The 25955-nt window shown below is 43.5% G+C and overlaps 1 protein-coding gene across 3 annotated transcripts in view; it reads left to right on the plus strand.

Annotated features, from left to right (window-relative positions):
* The first annotated feature begins 943 nt into the window (after window positions 1-943).
* The window catches only part of ASXL1 (ASXL transcriptional regulator 1), a 67786-nt gene continuing 42774 nt past the window's right edge, over window positions 944-25955 (plus strand). The window contains exons 1-4 of one of the 3 annotated variants that reach the window (XM_059705854.1): window positions 944-1484; window positions 7187-7269; window positions 10102-10210; window positions 11296-11881. In XM_059705854.1, coding sequence (XP_059561837.1) covers window positions 1428-1484; window positions 7187-7269; window positions 10102-10210; window positions 11296-11310 — 264 coding nt within the window. In that variant the 5' untranslated portion in view covers window positions 944-1427 and the 3' untranslated portion in view covers window positions 11311-11881. Of the gene's footprint in view, window positions 1485-7186; window positions 7270-8163; window positions 8223-10101; window positions 10211-11295; window positions 11882-25955 lie in introns of those variants that run through there. The other 2 variants (XM_059705851.1, XM_059705853.1) reach the window with 2 other exon arrangements.

Raw genomic sequence — 25955 nt, forward strand, 5'->3', positions numbered from 1 at the left:
CACCCTCTTCCAATCTGCCAGTTGTTTTATGTTAATTTTAATTAACCCAATAATACCGTCAGGTCCGGCACTAGGCTAATGTAGATTAGAAAATTGAGGCCCATGTTGAGCCCCTATATTTAGGCTGACAGCCAGGGAGTGGCTTAGCCAGGACCCAGTTTGGGCCGGTTTAACTCCAGGACCGTGTTCTCTCCAGAGTAGCGCCTCGAAAAAGGCCTCAGGTGCATTCTGTGCAGTATGGGCCCCCAAATCCAATTTTTTTACACTACCTGTCACCGTATTACTGAGTTCACCAACGCTCTAGGCTGCTAAGTGCAACTTCTGCAAAAACAGTTTCTGCAAACACAAAGCGACATGAAGGCACAGGAAGAAATGGGGAACTGTCCAGGTCTGTCAATTGTGGAATAACCGTTTTACTGATATGAGTGTTTTTGTCTCATTATTATGCAGCAATGAGTCATTTAGAGGAGGACCAAAAGGGAAAGTCCTGCCTCTTGTCACCTAAAAGAATTGCCAGTGAGAACCGCTAGGGCGGGTCGAGACACAAAGTGGGTGCTGGGAGTAAGCTATCAATTTTCGGTCGCCTCCCTAACCCGCCCTGCGGCGAGAAGCACCGAAAGGGTTAAACGTGGCTGGTGGAGCCCAGCCACCGCCTTTCCAGCATCGCTTCCCACAATGCCTCAGGCCCAAACCAGTTCCAGCGCCTCGCGAGACTCCACCCTGTCCCTTCCCCGAACATCTGCAGTCTCTCTAGCAGACGGAGGTCTGAGAGAGGCAGAGAAGTGAGAGGAGGGGCGAAAGGCGAACCGCGGGGCACGCCGGGAAGTGTGGTCCAAGCGTTTCACGCAGCCATATTCTTTCGGAGTGGGGGAGGCCAAAGAGGCAGTTGGGACTACGACTCCCAGCAGCCCTTTCGGTTTGTTTTTGTTCAAAAAAAAAACCCCACACTCCCCCTCCTCACTCTCACACACACACTCACACACACCCACGGCACACACTCACACAACCGGGCGCCGAAAGAAAAGCCGCGTCTCGCCTGCCTGCCCCACCTCCAGTCCTGTCTCGGCACCTTAGCAGGGCGGGAAAGCGGAGGCCGGAGCTGTGACCTCTGACCCCATGGTTATGCAGAGCCGCCGCATTCCTTAGCGATCGTGGGGCAGCAGCCACCGCCGCCGTGGGCGACTGACGCAGCGCGGGCGCGTGGAGCCGCCGCCACCCCTCCCCCATCGCCGCCCTCGCCCCGGTCTCGCGCCAGCCGGTCCCCACACGCCCGCCCCCTATCCTCGGCCGCACCCGAGTTCTCTCGCGCCGCCGCCGCCACGCACCCCCCGCCGCCTTCACCGCCCCGCACCGTCGCCGCCCCAGCTCGACCCACACGGAGATCCCGCGTGGAGCCGCCGCCACCGCCGCCGCCGGGGAGGAGGAGGATGAAGGACAAACAGAAGAGGAAGAAGGAGCGCACGTGGGCCGAGGCCGCGCGCCTGGTGAGGCGGGTCGCCTGAGGGGTCTCAGTGGGGGGCGTGGGGTGGGCTCGGCGCGCACCCCCCACCGGGAGGGGGAGGGGCGGGGTCGCTCTGCCTGTGGGAACCCGACTGCCCTCCCCGGCGTTGGGTGGGGAAAGGTCCCCCACCGGGTTGGATATGGCGCCTTTTTCCGCACGAACCCCCCACCTCTAAATTCCTGCGGAGGGGCGAGCCTGCCGGCCGGCTCCTCCCCCTCCGGGCGCCAGAGCCCAGCCTCCCCTCCCCCACCGCTTGGCAGCGTCGGGGGGTCTGGGGAAGCTTGTTTTCTGGACTCGGGGGGGAGTTCGGCTTCCGGGAAGGGTCGGAAGCTCCTCCCTCGCTTCCTGGTGGGCTGTGGGATGGTGCGTGGGACTCCAGGGCTGGGGGGGCGCCCCCAGTTCCCAGGACGCGAGTGGCATTTGGAGCTTTCCCAATCTAAACCAGGTGTGTGGGGGAGCAAGGGCTGGCTGTCGCCTCGCTGGAGCCCCGAGCGGTGGTCCTCCAACTTCCCTGGGGACACCGGGGGGGACCGTCCGGCGCGCCCGTCCTGAGGCCTCCTGGGGGGGACCCGAGCCTGAGGGTCTGGGGCGCTGCCTGAGCGCCTTCCTGTGGCCCCGCCGCCCAGGCGGAGGCTCCTGCCGGTGGTCCAAGGACCACACTTTGAGAAACGCTGACGGGCGTTTTTTTCCTTCCTCTGTCAGACTGGAGGGAGGCAGGGAGCTGACGACACTTTGCAAAGAAGGTGTCTGTGCGCTCCGTGTTCCTGAGCGCCCTGGTGCGTGTGCACGCGCAGCGTTGGACAAAGACCAGGTGTCTTCTGTGCGAGGGTGCTGCTCGCGGCACTGAGCCAGGGAGGGAGTCGTGGAGTGTTGGAAGCCGCCCGGGGGGGGGGGGCGTGAATTTTGTTTTTCCAACGTGTGAAGAGGCCTCGTCCATGCACTGTCTTCCTTGTGGATTTGCACCCACGCCACAAACGCTTTGGGACAGGTTCTGGTACACGGTTGCCGGCGACAGTCGGAATGGGCTCTGTTTCTCTCGGGGATGTCAGTTCTAACTGTCACGGAGCAGGGTTACAGTGCAGAGAGGCACGGCTTGTCTCTTGACAGCCCGTAGTTTTTATGTAATTGCTGTAATCCACTTTTAATGACGAGTGAAGCTCAACCATCTGATCTTTTATTTTATTGGGAAGCGTGGTTCCTGCCTCGAAGGTGTTGTGCAAAAAAAGATGCGTATGTATTGGGGTTTGTCATAGATCTGTGCCACACCTTTTTCTTGCTTGAAGTCTGTAAAACTCAAGTTGTTGACTTGCAAGAATTAAAGCTATCTGGCTTCTAGGAGAATTTTCACTGGTATCCCTGATGGTCTTCCCTGGGCATGTGTTGCCCAAGGAACAGAAATAACAGTTGTTTCTATGCTGAAGTTTTGTGCTTCAGGTAATTTGTTCTGGCATATGAAGTTTGAAGCTTTTGAAGTTCCTAATTTATTTTTTTTCTGATTCAATCAAAACTGGAAGCTTTGGCTGGCTTTCAGGATTCCTCCAGCGTTGCTTCACCTGAAAACAAATGTAGGCCTAACGGAGAGGAGTCTTGGGTGTTCATTGAAATTCTCCTCTGAGTTCCTGTTACGCAGGTGTTTATGGCTCTGGGCACCAAAAGGAAATTTGCTTGCCAGAGCTTTGCTTGTTAGAGGTAGGTGAAAGTACCTTTAAATCCTGTTATTTATGTCCTGACAGAATTCTAAAGTCTGCTTGTCTCAAAGCTTTGTTGGTTTGGCTCTTACTAGTTGAAAGACTTTAGGAATTTGAGGTTCACTATTCTGTTAAGCTCCTTTAGGTTCTTGAATTTACTGTGATATGAACTTGGCAATATCCAGGTTGCTATTTCTGTTTTATCATTAGCTCAAATTTATGCCAGATTTTCTGAATAAGTTCTTTCTCTTTTCTGTGGCTCTTCATTAAAAAATAGTAATGCGAATAGAAAATATTTTGTGGTGCACCTAAAAATGTGAAAGATAACACTCGGAACATTGTGCATAATTTTGCATTCTTTTGTTGTTGTTTTTAAATATATTTTATTGATTTTTTTTTTTTACAGAGAGGAAGGGAGAGGGATAGAGAGTTAGAAACATCGATCAGCTGCCTCCTGCACACTCCCTATTGGGGATGTGCCCGCAACCGAGGTATATGCCCTTGACCAGAATCGAACCTGGGACCCTTGAGTCCGCAGGCTGACGCTCTATCCACTGAGCCAAACCGGTTAGGGCTGTTGTTTTTTGTTTAGAATTTTTCTTGGTGGGTGAGGGGGAACTTTTCAGGGTCCTCTCCTCATTAAAAAAAAAAAATTGCTGTTACTGAGTGCTGGAGAGCTTGTGAGAGCTTACACAGGACAGAGAAGCTTGACTAGAGTAAGCTCAGGTGGGAGGGCAGTAGATTAGATTTAACTGCTCTTTGGACAGGTGAATTTGAAGTGCTTGCCATGGCAATCAGATGCACTTGTTCGGGGGCATTTCATATTGCTTCTGACCTTGCTCAAATGGCAAGAGTGATACTGGGAAACCTTTTTTTTTTTTTTTTTTAATGTTTTTTTATTGATCTCGGAGGGAGGGAGAGAGAAACATCAGTGATGAGAGAGAATCATTAATCGCCTGCCTCCTGCATGCCCGCTACTGGGGATTGAGCCTGTAACCCAGGCATGTGCCCTTGACTGGAATTGAACCCGGGACTCTTCAGTACACAGGCCGCTGCTCTATACACTGAGCCAAACCAGCTAGGGCCTGGGAACCCTTTTATAAAGTATTTTGGTAGGAAAGAAAGGATGACTGCAGTATGCCCCAGAAGATTGATTTTTGCAAATGTTAACTATGTCGTTGAAAAGTAGATATTCTTTCAAACATTTTGTAATATTGTCTTTTTTAGATTGAAGAGGTAGACTTTAGAGGTTGGATGGGTGTAAATCCTCCTGCTTGTTAGGAACAGTTTGGGAGAAGTGGCCAAGGGGATTTCCCTTTAGATTGAATGCTCTTTAATGGATTCTTCCTGGCTTTGAGAAACTCTTCATTGCACGGCTTTATCTTTCATTTTGATTCATGACTGACCATTCTTACATCAAACATTTTTTTCTCCTTTGAAGTAGGAGAGAGGTCCCCCCCTCCCCTTCTTTAAAATGTGCTCTAGAAAGACAGAAACTAGGAATAGAACACTGCTGAATTGATCTTATACTAAAAGCTGGAGGAATATACAGTTTTAAGAAAAGTGAATACTTTGTATCTTTTAATGCAACTTCCCTTTAGAGATTTTGTTTCCTCTATCTGAGATTCTCAGGCTCTTCCTAATTGTTTAAATAATTGGTAATTAATTTTTCAGATTCATGCTTCTTAAAAAAAAAGCTATCCTATAAAAATTCACTAGCTCAGCTCCCACTTAATTAGTATCAAAGAAATATATCTGTGACAGTGAACATTGGTAGTTTGTCCTAGGATTTGTTGTGGGTCTAAGTCAACACTGCCTAACTTGGTACTTAAGTTCTTGGAATACAAAGATGGATAAGGTTTGCCCTTGGGGTGCTTATGGTCTTCTGGGGATGGGGAAAGTCTAGACACATGAATATAATGTTACTATAGGCATGGTGAAGCGCCATTATAGATGTGTAAATGGTAAACAGACATCCTTGTTCCTGCTTATTGTCCAGGCATAATTATGAATAGTTCCTCCTTTCCCTCTCTAGTGCTCTGCTTTGGAAGATGAATTATATGTGTGTGGAACTATTGGGACACTGAAAAGACAGTTACCTCTGCCTGGCAGAGGTCAGAGAAGGCTTCCAGGACGAAGGTGCTTCCCAAACTGCATCTTGGAGAGAGAGGGGAGGAGGGAGGATGAGAGAGAATTTGCAGGGTGGAGAGTGTGGGAATTGGGTGGAGCTACACTTAGTTATTGGGACATAACGTTGATGGAGTGTGTTTGGCAATCTGGTAGAGAGACAGGTAGAGACCAGATTATGAGGGCCTTGTATGCCAGGCCAGTGACCACCTACTTTGTGCCAGGCACTGTAGGCACTTATGTCATCTCTAACCTGTAAAACAACTGAGAGAAAGACACCGGTATCCTTCCTTCATAATTGAGGGAACAGGCTCAGATTGGGTAGGTGACTGCGCAAGTTTAGAAGTCTAGAATTTGACTTCTGTTCTGTCTGTTATTCTGGTGGGCCAGTGGATTCTCAGGAAGCTAGGTTGCTGTTGAAGATTTTAAAGCCAGGAAGTGATTGTTGGGGTTGTCAGGCTATAGCAGGCAAGTTCTGTGAGAGTAGAGATATGGTCTTGTTTACTTATGAATTCTGATAATTGTTCCTAGTACAAAGTATTCATGTATTTATTGAATGAAGAATGATAGCAGAGTAAGAATGGATTTGAGGAAAGCAGGGCTGGTTGCAGGGATATTAGCAAAGGGGTGGTTGTGTTTGGTTTAGTATGAAACTGGCTGTGGGAATTGGGGGACAGGTGAGAGTGAAGGATGACCGCCAGGTTTCTGAATTAGGTAATTAGGCTGCCAACCAAAGTGGGGAATACTGGAAGAAGGGGAGATGAATTAGACCATCAAGGGGGGCTGCCTAATACAGAACTGAATATTTGAGTCTGAAGTTTGAGGAGAAATCTGGGCTAAAGGATTTGGGAGTTATCAGAGTTTAGGTAATAGTTGTAACTATGAGAGATGATAATGTTACCAAAGGAGAACGTAAAAATTGAAAAGAAAGAAGCTAAGAATGGGATAATGGTAAATAGAGGTTTATCTGAGCACCTACTTCTCTAAAACTTGACTTCCTTTTGTGCTAAGGGCTCGTGTTCTAATAGTGGGAACCTTCAGCAGCAGTCCTGTCAGGCTTCTTGCTTCATGTTTTATTTGTGACAGAGCAGTACTTAGTTGTTACCATTGTGGAATGACTGCAACATGTTAGTATGGTTTGGAGTAACCTCAGCACCTGCTCAGGTAGAGACAGTACAAAGATATTGATAGCCTGTCTTTTTCTCCCTGAGAAAGACAACATTTCTAAAACAATTCAACCTCCTAACGTCAAAGAGCTGCAGTTGCTTATGAGAAACTACTGCCATGACTTCTAGGTGATGCTAACATAAATGGGACATTCTGGTTCATCGTTTTGCTTGCACCAACCATGTAGAACCATAGCATCATGTTGCCAAATGGCAAAATCTGCTGTGGCAATTAACACCAGAATTTCACAACTCACTGGTAAAAATCATTTAAAATCAATCAATAAGTAAAAAAAATAAAAAAATCATTTAAAAATATGGGTACTAATCAAACTTCCTTGGGAAAGAAAATCTTGAGTCTGCAGGCCAATGCTCTATCCACTGAGCCAAACCGGTCAGGGCAGGAAAGAAAATCTGAATGCATGTCTGTCTTATAAATTAGTGTGTGGCACTACCTATTCTGTGGTTTAGTCATATTAGCATTATCAAGTTAAGCACTAACCAACGTTGCTAAGGCCCTACATACGATAACATCTATGCTAAGAAGATGTGTTTTAGAATTGAAATTAGCATGTTTCGCCTTGGTTTCTGAAGTAATTTTAACTGGAAATATCTAAATTGTCAGCAGTGGCAGAACTGTCGCCCATGATATAGACTGGTAATGGAAATAGTATACTGAATTCAGAGCATTTGTATTTCTTCAGGTACTAGAAAACTACTCAGATGCTCCGATGACACCAAAACAGATTCTGCAGGTCATAGAAGCAGAAGGACTAAAGGAAATGAGGTTTGTATTGCTTTTGTTGCTTACATGAGGGTTTCATAGGGCATATGTCTGTTATATAGTGATATAGTGATAAGTCCACGTGTGTGTGCGTATGTGTATATTCTCTCTCTCTCTCTCTCTCTCTCTCTCTCTCCCCCTCTCTCTCGTGCCTGGTGGTAATGTGGAACTATCTCAGGTTGTATGTCCTCCCAAGTGTAGGTGGGAGTGTAACTATCCATTTGTTTTTATCAGAGGTCCAGTGGCTTTCCTCATCCTTTGTTTTCCCTTAAATCTTGACAGTGGTGCTTGTTTTTTGTGTAAGGAGTCTGCACATTTTTTCTTGTACTCTATTTTTTAAGTTTCAATAATAGAGAAGGGGTGGACTCTGGTGGGGCTGTATTGAGTCTAAAAGTACCCTTTTCTCTATACTGTATCTCTGAAGTACTTTGTTTTAGGATCATAGAAGGGTGGTTTCATCACCATAAACCCAAGGGCCTTTTTCCCCCTCCTGATTCTAACCATTTATGATATGAGTATAGTAAATTGGGGGTGACCTTTTGTTATCCTATGACCTTGATTTTGTTATCCTATGATGTAGTTTTCTTGGAGAAGCAACAAGTTAGAAACAAAAGGAATTGCAGGCATGAAAACCAATGACTGTTTTCTTTTAAATGAAAGAGTAGAGTTCAACAGTCTCTTCTTGGGACTCAGAATAAACAGCATATATTTTTGCTGGTTAAGCTTTAGCTTCTTGGAATTGACCTTTTAGGGTTAAAAGATACTCACTTTCCAGTTACCAGTTCAAACATTCTGAAGTTGACATTTTGTGAGGAGGGAAGATCAGTATTATCTAGATCACATTCATTTAAATATGCATTGTGTAGTGTTATAATTGTGCTTTATTTTTGTTTCTATGGGCTGTTTCCCATCATGCTGTCGTCTGCATTGCTGTTGGACCACTATGCCTATAGAAGGTAAATTAGTCCCTTTGGGATAGATGGGATTAAGAACCTTAACTTGTTTCTGCTTCTTGCTCTTTTTTCTTTTTTTTTTTTTTTTAATGTACTTTTTATTGATTTCAGGTAGGAAGGGAGAGAGAGATAGAAACATCAGTGATGAGAGGGAATCATTGGTTGGCTGCCTCCTGCACGCCCCCTACTGGGGATTGAGCCTGAAACCTGAGAATGTGCCCTTAACCGGAATCCAACCTGGGACCCTTCAGTCCGCAGTCGGACACTCAATCCACTGACCCAAACCAGCTAGGGCTGCTTCTTGCTCTTATAGGAATTCTGAAGCAGTCATGGTGGCTGTGATGAGTGAGCAGCTCTGTAATTTGTAGACAGAGGCATCATGTGTAGGAGTCACATTGTTCACAAAAAGATTCTGCCAACATGCTGTTCCTCCTTGTAGCAGAGATTTTAGCACACCCACTTGATAAACCAGATTCTGCTCAAGGTTTCTTTTAGAGATTGGTTCTTGGTGAAAATTTTTTTAGTATCCAGTGTGTTCCAAAGCAGAATAAGTAATAGGGTTTTTTTTTTAATGCCTTTTTTAAACTCAAATTATTTTTAACACTCTGCTAGTGCTAGTTCTAAAAAAATGCTAAGAGGCTTTACTTACTATATTTATATATTAAGGGGAGAGGAAAGAGAAGGTGCATAAGTGAACCCTACCACTAAGCACATGCTAGTGCCAAATTCAGTTAACATTAATAATGGGCAGTTTTTAGTATTTTTGACATTTTCTATTTTAAGATCCAGTAAGTAGCCTTTCATTCACTGAATTGTCATTGTTTTGCAGCCTACTGTTGTAGCAGGGACAATGAAATAACTTAATTTGTAATCTTTTTAAATTTAAATTTAATTTTTTTAACATATATTTTTATTGATTTCACAGATAAAGGGAGAGGGAGAGAGAGAGACAGAAATGTCCATGATGAGAGCTAATCATTGATTGGCTACCTCCTGCACACCCCACATCAGGGATCAAACTCCCAACCCTGGCATGTGCCCTGACTGAAATTGAACCTCGACCTCCTGGTTCATAGGTCGATGCTTTAACCACTGAGCCACACTGGACGGGTTCTGCCATTTTGTTTTTAGTTTAATGTTTGAGTACTCTTGGGTACAAATCCATTTGACTTAACTTTTTAAAAAATATATATATTTTATTGATTTTTTACAGAGAGGAAGGGAGAGGGATAGAGAGTTAGAAACATCGGCCAGCTGCCTCCTGCACACCCCCTGACTGGGGATGTGCCCGCAACCAAGGTACATGCCCTTGACCAGAATTGAACCTGGGACCCTTCAGTCTGCAGGCCGACACTCTATCCACTGAGCCAAACCGGTCAGGGCCATTTGACAAATTTCAGTGATTGCTCCAGGATTGATGTAGAATAAAACCCATCCTTCCCTCTTCCCAACAGAGAAAAAGCAAATGAAATACTGTTTGTGTGCTTATTAGAAAATGTTTAACTGGGGGGCAAAAAAGGTGTGCTTGTTTTCTTGGGATGGCACCATTCATTATGTCGTCTTTGTTTTTTATAATGTTATGTGGCAGTTTCTGAGTATGATATAGAGGCTAGAAAACTCGGGTTTGTTTTTAATTAATATTAAATTTTAATTTAAATATTGGGTAACGTGTTTTTTTCAAACTCCTGAATTCTCTGGGTATGATTTATGCGAATTCCATCTGTTACTCTTTTGCTACTTTCAAACTGGACTTGTGATGGGATCCTTTTTTCTATATTTCTTGCTCCGCTTCTTAATTTAAGGAGCCAAGAAGTTTTAGATCTTTGAGTAAGTAGGCATATGAACTTGTGTGACCCTCACCCATCCTTGTATGTTTTTACAGTGGGACATCCCCTCTCGCATGTCTCAATGCCATGCTACATTCCAATTCAAGAGGAGGAGAGGGGCTATTTTATAAACTGCCTGGGCGAATCAGCCTTTTCACACTCAAGGTAAGTAATATAAACCTTGTTTTAGTGTAGTGATCCTTAAGCTTTTAGTGTGCATAAGAATCACCTGGTAGGTCTGGAATGAGGCCCATGAATTGCATTTCTAATAAGCAAGCAGGTGATGTTGATGCTGTTAGTCCTAAATGGCAGTTGACTAAGAGGTATGTATTCTAGTGTGAACAGGGAATTAGGAAATATTTAGTCATATAAACTGTTGTGTATATATTCAGCTTTTCCTTGTCTATGTCTGTAGATTGTGTGCAATAGAGGGAAAAGTGTGTATGTGGAGGTAATTGCAGATGTTCCTTAATTAGGATTTTGTTTGTAATATTATGAAGGATAAATTACTGGGTAGCTAAAGTAAGACCTACACTATGGAAAATAACTGAAATGTGAACATACTTGTGGAAATTCAAAAACTTATTAACATTTATTAAGTGACACTAATTACAAAGGAAGAGAACTTAGGTAGAATTCATAATAAAGCGTTAATAAAGCTGCAGTGACAAGGTAATTGTTTTTCTACCATTTGTGATATACAGTGGTTCCTTGACTTACAAGTTTAATTCGTTCTGAGACCGAACTCGTTAAGGAGCTCTTTAAGGAGCTCGTTAACTGAAATTACTCTATCAACTCGATGCAAAAAATCAGCGGACAGACAGCTGGTATCTCAAAAACTAGTTAGTCGGGACACTTGTAAGTCAAGGCCCCACTGTATATATGGCTATCATTTAGGCTAGGAGATGGCAAGCTTTTTCTTAGAGGACCAGATAATAAATATTTTAAGTTTTGTGGATCAGACTGTATTTGTCAACTATTCAGCTCTGCCATTGTAGCAGGAAAGCAACCATAGACAATGCACAAATGAATGGGCCTGGCTGTGTTCCAATAAAACTTTATTTAGAAAACCCAGCAACAGGCCAGATTTGGCTCGGGGCTGTCGTTTCCAGACTCCTGATGTAGACTTAAGATGACCTATTGACAGTGAGGAAACTGAAAATTTGGTGCTGACCCTTATACTCTTCCATAATGTAGTTTAAGTTGCAGTAGTCCTTATTCAAACGTTTCCCTGTTTTGTTTACTTGTAGACTTGTTTTCTTTAATTCAAGATTAAAAACTTGAGCAACTATCAACTATATAACCTGCAGTCATAAAACTTGATCTTTGTGTGTATATCAAGTGTATCTTATGTTCAGATGTCTGTGCTGTTTTCTGTATTATTATTTCTAATATTTCGAACTTATTTTGGTTGAGGCAGCATAATGTAATGTTAGGAACTGAGCTTTAGGAGAGACAGCTCTGAGTTCAAAACCTAGCTTTGTCACCTGAGACGATTTTAATGTCTCTTTATGGTGGTGTATACATTCCTGTCACAGAATCAGTTCTTAATAAATGGTAGCTTTTATGGTATTTCTTTAGGTTCCTCATCCTTAATTGCTGATTAATGGCAGTTTTCTATTTTATATATGATGCAGTTTTGTGTAATTATGTGTAATTATAATGATCCATATTATACATATGCTTCTTAATGACATATTTGTATTTTAAGAGGGAGAAGAAAAATACCTTTTTCTATGAACACTGTGAAGGGTAGGAACTGAGTTTTGTTTTGTTTTTCTAATAAGTTTTTATTGATTGCTGAGACAGGGAGGGAGAGGGAGAGAGAGATAGAAGCATCAATGATAAGGCCTTTGCCCTACCTGGGAATCAGTTCACCTCATGGTTCATATAGGTCGACAATCAACCACTGAGCGACACCAGCTGGGCAGAAACTGAGTTTATTTATCTTTGTAATTTGGCTTCGGGCAGAATTCTTGGCATGGTCCATGCTTTAGAAATATTTGAACTGAATTAAATTTTTCATTTTAATTTCAATATATCTGAATAAACGTTATTATATGAATCTGCTGTAAATTTGGGGCATTCTGTTAGTCTGCAGTGTTCTGTTTGAGATGAGTTGATTGAAGATGTGCTCAGCATGTCCTCTCATCTGCCTTTGGCTTTGTTCCTTGATCTTCATAGTGTCTTGCTTGTTGGCATTGTACATCACCACTCTGATGTTCTTTGTGCTCTCTTAGGGGTAATGGTTTGCTTGTCTGGTTTCCCCAGTGAGACTGTAAACTCCTTGAGGGCAGAGACTAGTTCTTACTTATTTCAGTATCCACTAGGATACGATGCAAAGTAGATATCAAATGCATATATAATGAATGAATTAGTACATAATGGTTATATTCTGATACTTTGTTATCCTTTTGTTTTGACATTTGATGATAAATACTTCTCACAATTTTAATGAAACTATCCCTACATCTGCCTTTGGCATCTAGCTCCTATCTCAGCTAAAATGAAAGGTATTTACTGCTATGGCTTTGGTAGAATTTTTGTTTGATTATCTGTTTGTGTCTTAATTTTGACCTGTTATAAAAGCAATATATGCAAATGTAACAGAAAGTGAAAGTAAACCATGAATTCTGCTACCTGTAAACAATAATAATTTATAATAATAGTATTTGAAAAAAATTGGGTCATACTTTTCTTATAGCTTTGCTGTTTGCTTTATTCTATTAATATATTTGCATGATGGTACATATAGCCATACCTTTTTCTTATTAAAAACTGTTATAGATTCTAGGTTATGAATGTTTGTTAAACACTAGTCTCTTGTTAAATGCCTCATTATCACCGCGCTATCTTCCAGAAGCTGTGTAGGCATTTACTTTGTTATTCAGGAGTGAATAAGAAAGGGTACCAAAAATCTGAACCAGCTAATTACCATCCTGGTCATTGAGAACCCAGGTCTGCCCAATAAACACTCAAGTTCAAGGTAGTTTTTACTTTAAACACAATATTTATCCCCCATTAAAAAAATATATATATTTCTTTATTGATTTCAGAGAGGAAGGGAGAGGGAGAGAGTGATAGAAACATAAATGATGTAAGAGAATCATTGATCGGCTGCCTCCTGCACACCCTGCAACTAGGGATCGAGCCAGCAACCCGGGCATGTGCCCTTGACCAGAATTGAACCAGGAACCCTTCAGTCTGCAGGCCAGTGTTCTAGCCACTGAGCCAAACAGGCTAGGGCTCCCATTTTTTCTTCTTCTTTAAAAAGAATATTAAACAAAAATTGAAGGAGTACTAACTACAGTGAACACCCCACTCATCCAGCTTTCTTTTCTTTTTTTCTAGCTAATTGTTACAAATTTGCCACATTTGCTTTATCTCTCTCTACATTTTTTTTTTTTTTTAATCAGAACCATTTGGAAGTGTTAACTAGTACTGGTATTTCACTTCTAAATATTTTAGAATGTATGTTGTAAGAGCAAAGACATCCTACATGACCACAACGCCGGTATTACATTCAGGAAACATATATAATGTATAGTATGTAGTCTGTATTCAGATTTTCTCTAGTTCTAAAAATATTCTTTGTAGCTTATTTTTTAACTCCAGCATTGTCTAAGAGTCATGTATTACATTTGTTTTTCATGTCTCTTTAGTCTTCTTTAATATTGGACAGTACCCTTGCTTTGTTTTCTTTCATGGCATTGATATTTTTGAACAGTCCAGGTCAGTTGTCTTATGGAATTAAATACATTTTTAAAGGACTAATGAAAGTGTAGAAATCTTGGTTATTTCTAGACTCCTTTATGTTAGTACTGCTAGATCAAGTCTACTGTAGATTGCAGCCCAGAGCCATTCAGCCATGAAGGATGGAAGTGATGGAATGTTTTTGTGTAGTAGTCTACTTAGGGTCAGATTCTTGCCTGTAATGAGGAACAGGAAGACACAGATTATTTAACACACATTCCTCATTTTTCTTTTTGAATGTGGTAGTGACACCTCTGAAATCCTGTGGCTTTTTTTTTTTTTTCCTAAGGTTTTACTCATGTGTTAAGGAAAAAGGCATATTCAGAATGGCTTGGTAGTCCCCCCCGCCCCCAACATCCTCCCCCCCCCTTTGTAGATCTCTTCTAGTGGGTCATCAAGGTCAGAATTATATTTGCGTGTTTTTGCTACTTAGTTGAAAATAGAAGTTTTTTCAGTCTGGGTACATTTGTGTAGCCTTGTCCATGATTACCAAAGGTTTTCTGATAAGCTGGAGTCTTTTGGGGTATGCTAGGGTTCTTTCTCTGATAAAGTTTTCCTGGGTAATATGACAGTACATTTGACACTTAAAAAAAAATTTTTTTTTAAATTCGTTAGGGCAACATTGGTTAATAAAATTATATAGGTTTCAAGTAAACAATTCTATAATCCACCATCTGTATATTGTATTATCTTCACCCTAAGTAAGTCTCCTTCTATTACTATTTATTCCCTCTTTACCCTCTTCTACCTCCCCCCACCTCCCTTTCCCTTTGGTAATCACCATACTGTTGTCTGTCTACAAGTTTTTGTTTTTTTGTTTTTTAAATCCTCACCTGAGTATATACTGAGTGGCCAGATTATTATGACAACCTGACGTTTGTAGGCAAATTAATTATAATTTCGTGCTGAAGTTGCGAGAGGGCCAGACCATTATAAATAGGGAAGCAGGTTGTTTACCACGACAGTAGAAGTGATTTTTTTCTGTGAAGATATGGGTAAAAAATGCGATTTAACAGCCTTTGAACGTGGGATATGTATATAAACTGAGTGGCCAGATTATTATGACCACCCCATCAGTACTTTGTTGGGCCACCTTTTGCCTTCAATACTGCGGCGACTTTTCTTGGCACTGACTCCATGAGATGTTGAAAGGTGATGCGAGGAATCTGACACCATGCCTGATGAATAGCACTGTCCAGTTCTGTGAGATTTGATGGTTGTGGAACCAGCTGCCTGATGGCTCTTTTAACTTCGTCCCACAAATGCTCAATTGGATTGAGATCTGGTGATTGTGGGGCCACCTAAGCAAGGTAAAGTCTCCCTCATGTTCTTGAAACCACTCCTGCACAATACAAGCACCGTGGCATGGCGCATTGTCTTGTTAAATGAAGCCATCTCCATTGGGATATGCCATCAACATGATAGGATGAACTTGACCAGCAACGATACTTAGGTATGTTGTGCTATTCAGACTTTGTTGCACATGAATTAAAGGGCCCAAATCATGCCAGGAAAACATGCCCCAAACCATAACACTGCCCCCACCAGCTTGAAGGGTTGTACTAATGCATGTGGGGTGCATGCTTTCATGCTGTTTCCGCCAAATTCTCACCCTGCCATCTGCATGCTGCAACTGGAAACGTGATTCATTGGACCACATGACTTTTTTCCAATGCTCAACTGTCCAATCCTTGTGTTCCTGTGCGATTTGGAGACATTTTATCTTGGTAACTGCAGACAGCAAAGGTGTTCGAACAGGCCTTCGGCTTCCATATCCCACACGATGCAGTGTACGGCTAATTTGCCTACAAACGTGAGTTGGTCATAATAATCTGGCCACTCATGTTCAAATATATCCCATGTTCAGAGGGTGTTAAATTGCATTGTTGACCCATATCTTCAGAAAAAAATCACTTCTACTGTCGTGGTAAACAACCTGCTTCCCTGTTTATAATGGTCTGGCCCTCTAGCAACTTTAGCACAGAATTATAGCTAATTTGCCTACAAACGTCAGGTGGTCATAATAATCTGGCCACTCGGTGTATGTTTTTCATTGATTAGGGAGAGAGGGAGGGAGGAACATTGATGTGAGAGAGAAGCATTGATCTGTTGCTCACACATGCACTTTAGCTGGAGATTGAACCCGAAACCTGGGTATGTGCCCTGACTAGGAATTGAACCCAAGACCCTTCTGTGCATTATGATGCTCTAACCATTATGCACACGGGCCAGGGCATTTCCACACCCCCCTTCCTATTCCTTTCACTTTTTTCACCCAGTCCCTCAACCTCCCTCTCTTCTGATAGCTGTCACTCTGTTCTCTATCTATGAGTCTGTTAATATAATAGGTGGCTTGCATCAGTCTAGAGCAGTGGTTCTCAACCTGTGGGTCGCGACCCCTTTGAGGGTCAAACGACCCTTTCACGGGGGTTGCCTAAGACCATCAGAAAACACATATATAATTACATATTGTTTACAGTAGCAAAATTACAGTTATGCAGTAGCAATGAAAATTTTATGGTTGGGGGTCACCACAACATGAGGAACTGTATTAAAGGATTGCGGCATTAGGAAGGTTGAGAACCACTGGTCTAGAGAGTTAGTCTTAAGGGATGTATGGGATAGATGAAATCTGTCTATGCTTTGATTTGAGTTGCTTTCCTTAAGCTGTTCCTGAAGTCAGCTGTCATTGTCCATCATTGCTTGGTTAGAGGTAGGATTTATATCATTTTTTTACAGTTTAGATTTTCTGTCCTATAAAACCACTGTGAGTTCCTTTGTAGTATTCTACATTTTTAGGACCTTCATGTTGAACTACTTTGCTTTTGTGACTTGGTGGTTGTGTTGTTGGTGAGTAGTCATTCTAGCACACACTGTCAGGCATAACTGCAGGCATCTGAATATGGTTTTATTGTGGGATAATGCTTAAATCAAAATGTCACTTAGGCCCTAGCCGCTTTGGCTCAGTGGATAAGAGTGTCAGCCTGTGGACTGAAGGGTCCCAGGTTTGATTCCAGTCAAGGGCACATGCCGGGGTTGCGGGCTCAATCCCCAGTGTGGGGTGTGCAGGAAGCAGCCAATCAATGATTCTCTCTCATTGATGTTTCTATCTCTCTCCTTCCCTCTCTCTGAAATAAAAAAAAAAATATTTTTTAAAAATGTCACTTAGGTCACGTATGGCTATTTGCACTTTATTAATATCTCATGTCAGTGTAGGCTCAGCCTTAAGGGTCTTTTAATTAAACTCACTTTAATCTTTTAAATATATAATATAGGCTGTTTAGAAAGCATATAAAAACCTTTGTAAAAGAAATAGATGACTACACTTGAAACATTCATCCATTAAAATCCACAGTTTACAAATAAAGGGGAAAGCAATTAGAGCAGCGGTTCTCAACCTGTGGGTCACGACCCCTTTGGGGGTCGAACGACCCTTTCACAGGGATCGCCTAAGACCATTGGAAAACACATATATCCTCCTATCTAATAAAAGAGAAACATGGTAATTAGCCGTACGTCCGCTACCCTTCCAATTGGCTAATCAGGGCAATATGCAAATTAACTGCCAGCCAAGATGGCGGCCGGCAGCCAGGCAGCTTGAAGCTAACATGAGGCTTGCTTGCTTCAGTGACGGAGGAAACCAACGTTCCCCGCCTGCCTTGCCGGCCTCTGAGCTTGCAGTTTGAAACATTGTTACAAATATAGAAGCTAAACAAAACCCCAGAAACCTGCTTTCAGCCAGCCAGGATCTCAGAGCTGGAGTTGATACAGTGTTCTGATTATAGAACCCAAACAAACCAGATACCTGCTTTCAGCAGCAGAGGCCTCAGAACTGGAGCCAGAGCTAAAGCTGGCCCAGAATTAAAAAAAGAAAAAAGAAAAAAAGGAGCAGTTGGGAGCTTCAGTCACCCGCCAGCCTGAAAACAGTCCTCAGCCCCTCACCCAGACTGGGCAGCCACCCTAGTGGGGACCCCCACCCTGAAAGGTGTGTGACCAGCTGCAAACAACCATCATCCCCTCATCCAGGCTGGCCAGGCACCCCAGTGGGGACCTCCACCCTGATCCAGGACACCCTTCAGGGCAAACCAGCCAGCCCACCCCAGTGGGGACCCCCACCCTGAAGGGTGTGTGACCAGCTGCAAACAGCCATCATCCCCTAATCCAGGCTGGCCAGGCACCCCAGTGGGGACCTCCACCCTGATCCAGGACACCCTTCAGGGCAAACCAGCCGGCCCCCACCCATACACCAGGCCTCTATTCTATATAGTAAAAGGGTAATATGCCTCCCAGCACCGGGATCAGCAGAGCCGCGAGGCCTCCCGGCACCGGGATCAGCGTGACAGGGGGCAGCGCCCAAACCCCCTGATCTCCCTGCAGCTCTGTGTGTGACAGGGGGCGGGGCCACAACCTCCCTATCCACCCTGCTCTGTTCGTGACAAGGGAAGGCGCCCCAACCCCCTGATCAGCCCTTCTCTGCGCCTGATAGGGGGGAGCTCCCCAACCCCCTGTTCGCCCTGCGGCTCTGTGTGTGACAGGGTACGGCGCCCCAACTCCCTGATCGGCCCTGCTCTGTGTGTGACAGGGTACAGAGCCCCAACCCCCCTGATGGGCCCTGCTCTGTGAGTGACAGGGGGCAGTGCCCCAACCCCCTGATTGGCCCTGCTCTGTGCGTGACAGGGGGTGGCGCCGCAACCTCCCCATCGACCCTGCCTTGAGTGTGACAGGGGGTGGCGCCCCAACCCCCCAATCGGCCCTGCTCTGAGCCTGACCAGGGGCTGCACCTAGGGATTGGGCCTGCCCTCTGCCACCCGGAGCAGGCCTAAGCCAGCAGGTCGTTATCTCCCGAGGGGTCCCAGACTGCGAGAGGGCACAGGCTGGGCTGAGGGACCCTCCCTCGTGCACAAATTTTTGTGCACCGGGCCTCTAGTAATTATATATTGTTTTTGTGATTAATCACTATGCTTTAATTATGTTCAATTTGTAACAACGAAATTGGGGGTCACCACAACATGAGGAACTGTATTAAAGGGTCGCGGCATTAGGAAGGTTGAGAACCACTGAATTAGAGGAACAGAGGAAAATAATTACTGTAGTCTCACAATGTTATTTGTAGAACTACAAGTAAAATAATTCATATCCAACTCTACATTTTCAGCAATTTCAGAACTATATTATTATATACTGAGAATAAATAGAGTAATCCTAGACTTAGATAAAATTAAATCATTGAGTCTGCCATTTGAGAGGCAGTAGCAGAATCCATTTTGATTTTTTTAAAATATGTTTTTATTGATTTCAGAGAGGAAGGGGGAGCGAGAGAGAGATAGAAACATCAATGATGAGAGAGCATCATTGATCGGCTGCCTCCTGCATGCCCCCTATTGGGGATTGAGCTCATAACCCGGGCATGTGCCCTGACCCCAGGAATTGAACTGAACTCCTGGTTCTTAGGTCAACACTCAACCTCTGAGCTATTATCAGCCAAGCCCATTTTGATTTTTGATAGGTACATAGCAAGCAGAATGAGTGGTCTTATAAGAATGCAAATCACATTATGTCACTATCCTGACTGACCCTTGCCTATCTCTCTGATCTGTTCCCCTAGCACTTTGGTCATTATACTTCAGCCACCCTAGCCTTCACTCTGTTTCTCAAACATCCTAAACTTGTTTCCCCATCAGAGCCATTGCACTTGCTACCTAGAAAGCTCTGTGGTACCTTCTTATCATTTGGTTCTTTATCCAAAAATATCTTCTCAGATATTTCCAGTTTAATTCTAATTACCAATCTAATTCCACAACATTATGAGTTGTTGTTGTTGTTTTAAATACTAGAGGCCCGATGCAGCCCCGGCTTAGTCCGCTAGGTCGTCTGGCTGCCCAGTCTAATTAGCATATTATGCTTTTATTGTTATAGAAGATGTTTCATAGCCCTATCAGTATCAGTAATTATCTTGTTTGTTTGGTTACTTGGTTATCTTTATCCTCCCCCATTAGTATGTTAGCGCAAGGGCTTTATTTTCACTGTATCTCCTATCTGGCACTTAATACATATTGTCTGAATGAAAAGTAGAAGATGGCATCATCAAAATCTTCGGCCAGCTAGTTCTTGTAATTCACCTTTTACATCAGTTTTATTATAGAACTAGAGGCTCAGTGCACGAAAATTCGTGCACTCGGGGTGGGGTCCCTCAGCCAGGCCTGTGCCCTCTTGCAGTCGGGACCCCTTGGGGGATGTCCACCTGCCAGCTTAGGCCCGCTCCCTGGGGGATCAGGCCTACTAACCTGGCAGTCAGACCTCCCTCTGGCAGCCCAGGAGCCCTCAGGGGATGTCCGACTGATGGCTTAGGCCCACTTTCTGCGGGGAGTGGGCCCAAGCCATCAGTCGGGCATCCTTAGCGCTGCTGAGGAGGCGTGAGAGGCTCCTGCTACTGCCGCCGCTGTGCTTGCAGCCGTCAACCTGGCTTGTGGCTGAGCAGAGCTCCCCCTGTGGGAGTGCACTAACCACCAGGGGGCAGCTCCTGCGTTGAGCGTCTGCCCCCTGGTGGTCAGTGTGCATCATAGCGACCAGTCATTTCGGTCATTTTGCCATTAGGGTCAATTTGCATATTATCCTTTTATTGTATAGGGGATCGGGCCTAAACCGGCAGTCGGACATCCCTCTCACAATCCTGGACCGCTCACCTGCCTGCCTGCCCCTAACTGCCTCTGCCTGCCAGCCTGACTACCCCTAATTGCCCCCCCCCCCCCCCCCGCCAACCTGGTTGCCCCCGACTGCCTGCTGCTCAGTCATTTGGTCACCCCTCACTAATCCCCTGCCAGCCTGGTCGCCCCATGCAGCATGTTTGGTCGTCCGTTCGGTTGTGATGGTCCCTTTGGCTTTTATATAGATAGATATGCATATTTGGGGTTATTTTTTCTTACACTCTGCAAAGTTGACTTTCAAGAACCGTTTTTTTTTTTTTCTTGCCTTCTTTGAGCAGTTAAAGATAAATCTGTGAAAAAAATCTGATACTAGAAATAAATATTTCCCACATTGTAGCCATAATCTGGTTCCTCTTAATTGCTGAAGGCAGAAACTGAGCTATTAGAAACTATTTAGCCTTGGCCGGCTTGGCTCAGTGGATAGAGCGTCAGCCTGCGGATTGAAGGGTCCCAGGTTCAATTCTGGCCAAGGGACATGCCTGGGTTGCAGGCTTGATCCCCAGTGGGGGGCATGCAGGAGGCAGTCAATCAATGATTCTCTCTCATCATTGATGTTTCTATCTCTATCTCCTTCTCCCTTCCTCTCTGAAATCAATAAAGAAATATAAAAAATTTAAATAAAAAAAGAAACTATTTAAACATTTTAGATATGTTTTAGATATCGTGGTTATTCCTTTTTCTTGCATGTTAGAAAAGAATTTTTCTACTTTCACTTCAAATGATAATGACATTTTAGACTATGTCTTTTATAGTATATGTTAGCTTTATCAAATATGTGATCTTTTAAATACTTATAATTGTAGAGTTTGGTGTGGCAGGCTCTCAAATCATCTTCATTTTGCAGATGGAAAACTGAGTTGTAACAAATCAGATAATTTATGACCATACATCTGTGTGACAAATGCATGTGGTTGAATTGGGATTAAAACCCAGGACCCCACTTTTTGAGTTTGATTTATTTTCATTATGCCAATTTAGAATATAGTTTTTCTTCAGGTTTTAAGAGCTTTGGTTACTTCACCTTTTTTGAAGCATCTTGTGAGTTGCTTGGTATTCCTCTCAAAATGTTGGTTTTATTCTTTTAATGCAGGGGTGGGGAACCTTTTTTCTGCCAAGGGCCATTTGGATATTTATAATATCACTAGTGGCCCGGTGCACAAAATTTGTGCACAGGGGAGGGGTGTCCCTCAGCCCGGCCTGCACCCTCTCTAATCTGGGACCCCTCAGGGGATGTCCAACTGCCGGTTTAGGCCTGATCCCTAAACCCCTGTGCAGGATCAGGCCTAAACCAGCAGTCTGACATCCCTCTCACAATCCGGGACTGCTGGCTCCTAATCGCTTGCCTGCCTGCTTGCCTGATTGCCCCTAACTCCTTCTGCCTGCCAGCCTGATCACCCCCTAACGACTCCCCTGCTGGCCCGATCACCCCCAACTGCCCTCCCCTGCTGGCCTGATCACCTACAACTGCCTTCTCCTGCCGCGATCTGCCTCCTCTGCCGGGACCCACCTCCTCCGCCGGGACCCACCTCCGGCCTCCTTCGTGCCGCAGGGAGCTGCGGTACCCCCAGGCCTCACTGAGCAGAGCGGCCACTGGGCCCCGCCTCCACTGTGCACTCAGCCATCTTGTGACGACGTTGCGCATGAGGGCCACCTAGGCTTTTATTAGTTAGTATAGATATCACAGTTTATCTATTCTAATTTTGAGGAACACTGATGTGTTTCCATTTTTTAACTTTTATTAATAGGATTTGAGGACCATACAAAATTATCAGCTTAAAAATTAGTCTGCTGTATTTGGTCAAACATTTTAATTAACTCATTCTAATGCCTTGGCAGGACCAAACCAAATAATTTCGTGGGTCTTAATACAGCTTGTGGGCCAGATGTTTCCCACCCCAGCTTTAATGAAAATTCTTGTTCAGCACAAATAGTTTTTCATATTCTTAGATGTGAATTCTTTAGTTATTATGGCTGGTTGGTTTGAATTTCTACATTTCGCATTAATTAAATTGGGGCGTTTCTGATCATGGATGTTCTTTTCCATGCCAGAATGAGTAATATTTGGTGATTGTAACTGGATTCCAGAAGTCAAGGTTCTAGCATAGCACCTCGTGTCTTACCGAATATAGATTCTCCACTTACACATCTCTTTTGCTAACATTAAGGAGTTGGATTTGATTGGTCGTTTAAATGTATCAGATGTAAAACCTTTTCATCTCATGAAATGGAGCTGCAAAATATAGATGACTGTGAAACTACTCTGTTTGGAACAAGCATGAGGGCCCAGCTTCTCCTTTTCTAGGTTCTACTATCCCCACCTCATGCCCCAAGCACCCCAGGCATCTTTCCCAGACCCTGAAGCTCTGTTGAAAACCTCCTAGAGCAGTGGTCAGCAAACTGGCTCGCGAGCCACATGCAGCTCTTTGGCCCCTTGAGTGTGGCTCTTCCACAAAATACTGACTTCTGCGCATGGGCCACGAAGTTTCAATCGCACTGTATATGCGCGCCCTCACGTGGTATTTTGTGGAAGAGTCACACTCAAGGGGCCAAAGAGCCGCATGTGGCTCGCAAGCCGCAGTTTGCTGACCACTGTCCTAGAGTAAAAAAATCTGTAAAGATACTTCCTGAGTTCACATTCTAATATCTAGGCTATTTTGTGTGACAAGTAAAGCAGCCCTGAATATTTTTCTTTCCTGTTTTTTTGTAATGCATTTGATATCTACTGGAGGCTGACTCATTGCAAACCCTCTTCCGCTTTGTGCTGTAGGAGGGAGTTCTGCACAGAAGGCCTGGTTAGTAGAGCAATGCCATGTGCTCTGGATAATGGTAGCAGCAGTTTAGTTTTTTGTTTGTTTTTGTTACTCCTCACCTGAGGATATTTTCACCCATTGATTTTTAGAGAGAGTGGAAAGGATGCGGGGAGGGGAGAGAAACATCCATGTGAGAAAGACCTGCAACCCAGGTACATGCCTTTGACTAGGAATTGAACCCGAGACCCTTTGGTTTACGGGCAGATGCTCTAATCACTGAGAAACATTGGCCAAGGCAGCAGCAGTTTAGTTTTGATGAAGGCTTTGACTCATCATTTGGTAAAAGGTTCCTTATTTGAGTGATTGTCAAGGGATGTCTAGAACTGCCTCTTAAAATAGGGGTATTCCATTTTCTGACAGTATTCCCAACCAGCTCAGGGAAAAGAGAGAACTTGATTGTTTTTGGAGCCCTGGTCAGACTCTGGTTTTATGCCTAAGAGATGAACTGTCTTTTGTCCTGAAGTTCAAAGACCTGTAAGAATGAATTGGTGAAGGTCAGGTAACAGAGGCTTGGAAAGCACTACCACTGAAATGATTTTGTGGCTGCTGGAGGGAGGAGTGTGTGTAGGTTGATAATTTCAGGATTACTTAAGTGACATTTTTTGAAGCAAAGGTTATAACATTTTAAAAGTATGATTTTAAAGGATCAGGGTCTAGGAAAATGAGATTGTACATATTGCAGGGCAATATTGGGACTGTGTTTGGAAAAATACTTTTATTTTGCTCAGCCAGTATGAAAACTGCGTTTGGTCTCTTTTCAGTCCTTCAGATCAGACTTTTTGGGAGAGTTATTTGAGGAACTTGTTTAGTCTAAGAAAGTTGCTTTTTAATCTAGCATAGCTGAATCTGGAAGAAAAGATGGAAACTGATGTTTAATTGAGTGCTAACTATATTCCAGCCAGGCATCATGCTCCTCATATTGGTCTTTTTTGAAACATAAATATGTCTCTCTGTCTGTACTAATGGGGAAGCAACCTGAGAGAGTTAAATAGATGGTACAAAGTCACATTTTTTGTTATTTGCAAGATTTGAATTTAGCACATGGGGGACAGGTTGGAGCTTTTAAGTTTTGACTAATTGAGGTGGTTTTTAAACATTTGAGAAACATACTCAAGGTTCTAAAAAAAACCCAAAAACTTCAAGTTCTTTGTTCATCATGGGATGGAAGAGGAATATGGAGCGAAAAGATGTCTTTTTTTTTCTGTTCTGGAAGATGCGGTCTTTTTTTTGTTAAGTTTGATACTTCATGTCAGGTTTTTTGTTTGTTTGTGTATAAATTAACTCTGACAAGTACTCCTTTTAAAACTTCTTTTTTTTTTTTGCGGGGGGTGGGGGTCCTCCATTTCCATTGCCACCACCTTATTGTGGTATGCTGGATATGAAATAGCTCCAGCTTGGTCTACTTACTTTTTCTTTTGCCCGTTTGGAATCCGTGTTGCTGCTTTGGAATATACACAGCAGCCAGAGGGATTTTTTTTAAAGAACATAATTTGATCATGACACGTTTCTGTTTGATGCCTGTCAGTGGTTTCCTATAGCATATACCCCCAAATCCAAACCTTGTTCAGACATACTCCCCTTTCAGTTCTTTGAATTCCTAAAGCTCTTTCCAGTTTCAGGGTCTCTGTTTGGAACTCTCTTCACTTTTGCCAGGTCTCAAATGTCAGTTCTTCAGAGGAGCCTTGCCTCTAAATAGGATTTTCTTGTTGTGCCCTGAACTTTACTTCTTATCACTTATAAGTCTATAATTATATAATTATTTGCATGATCATTTAATGTGTCTCTCTGGACTAGGCCTTAGGGGCAGAGAATCTGTATTATTTTATTCTTGGTTATATCCTCAGCATATATCATAGTAGGTGCTCAGTGAATGTTTGCAGTGGAAAGACACATACTAGTAGAAGGAGATTGTTTTAACTTGATTGGTAGCAGTCCTCTATGCCAAAGAGTTAAATTGTTCAAGATAGTAATTTTCAGTATTAAAATTGAAATATGTTGTATAGAGTGCTTACTAGGATCTCTTTTCCATGGAATGGAGTATTTGAAAACCTCCAAAGAGCAAGCCTTATTTTCTCAAAAGAAAAAAGTAATGTCCAATGTAGCTTTTGAAATCTAGTGTCATATTGATTCTTTTTTTAAATTAAATCTTTATTGTTCAGATTATTACATTTGTTCCTCTTTTTCTCCCCCATAACTCCCCTCCTCCCAGTTCCCACCCCACCCTCCGCCCTCACTCCCCACCCACTGTCCTCATCCATAGGTGCACGATTTTTGTCCAGTCTCTTCCCGCATCCCCCACACCCCTTTCCCTCCCAAGAATAGTCAGTCCATTCCCTTTCTATGTCCCTGATTCTATTATAATCACCAGTTTATTCTGTTCATCAGATTATTTATTCACTTGATTCTTAGATTCACTTGTTGATAGATGTATATTTGTTGTTCATAATTTGTATCTTTACCTTTTTCTTCTTCTTCCTCTTCTTAAAGGATACCTTTCAGCATTTCATATAATACTGGTTTGGGCCATAACCGGTTTGGCTCAGCGGATAGAGCGTCGGCCTGCGGACTGAAAGGTCCCAGGTTCGATTCCGGTCAAGGGCATGTACCTTGGTTGTGGGCACATCCCCAGTAGGGGGTGTGCAG

The sequence above is a fragment of the Myotis daubentonii genome, chromosome 8 (genome assembly GCF_963259705.1).
Source record: "Myotis daubentonii chromosome 8, mMyoDau2.1, whole genome shotgun sequence".
Lineage (NCBI taxonomy): Eukaryota > Metazoa > Chordata > Mammalia > Chiroptera > Vespertilionidae > Myotis > Myotis daubentonii.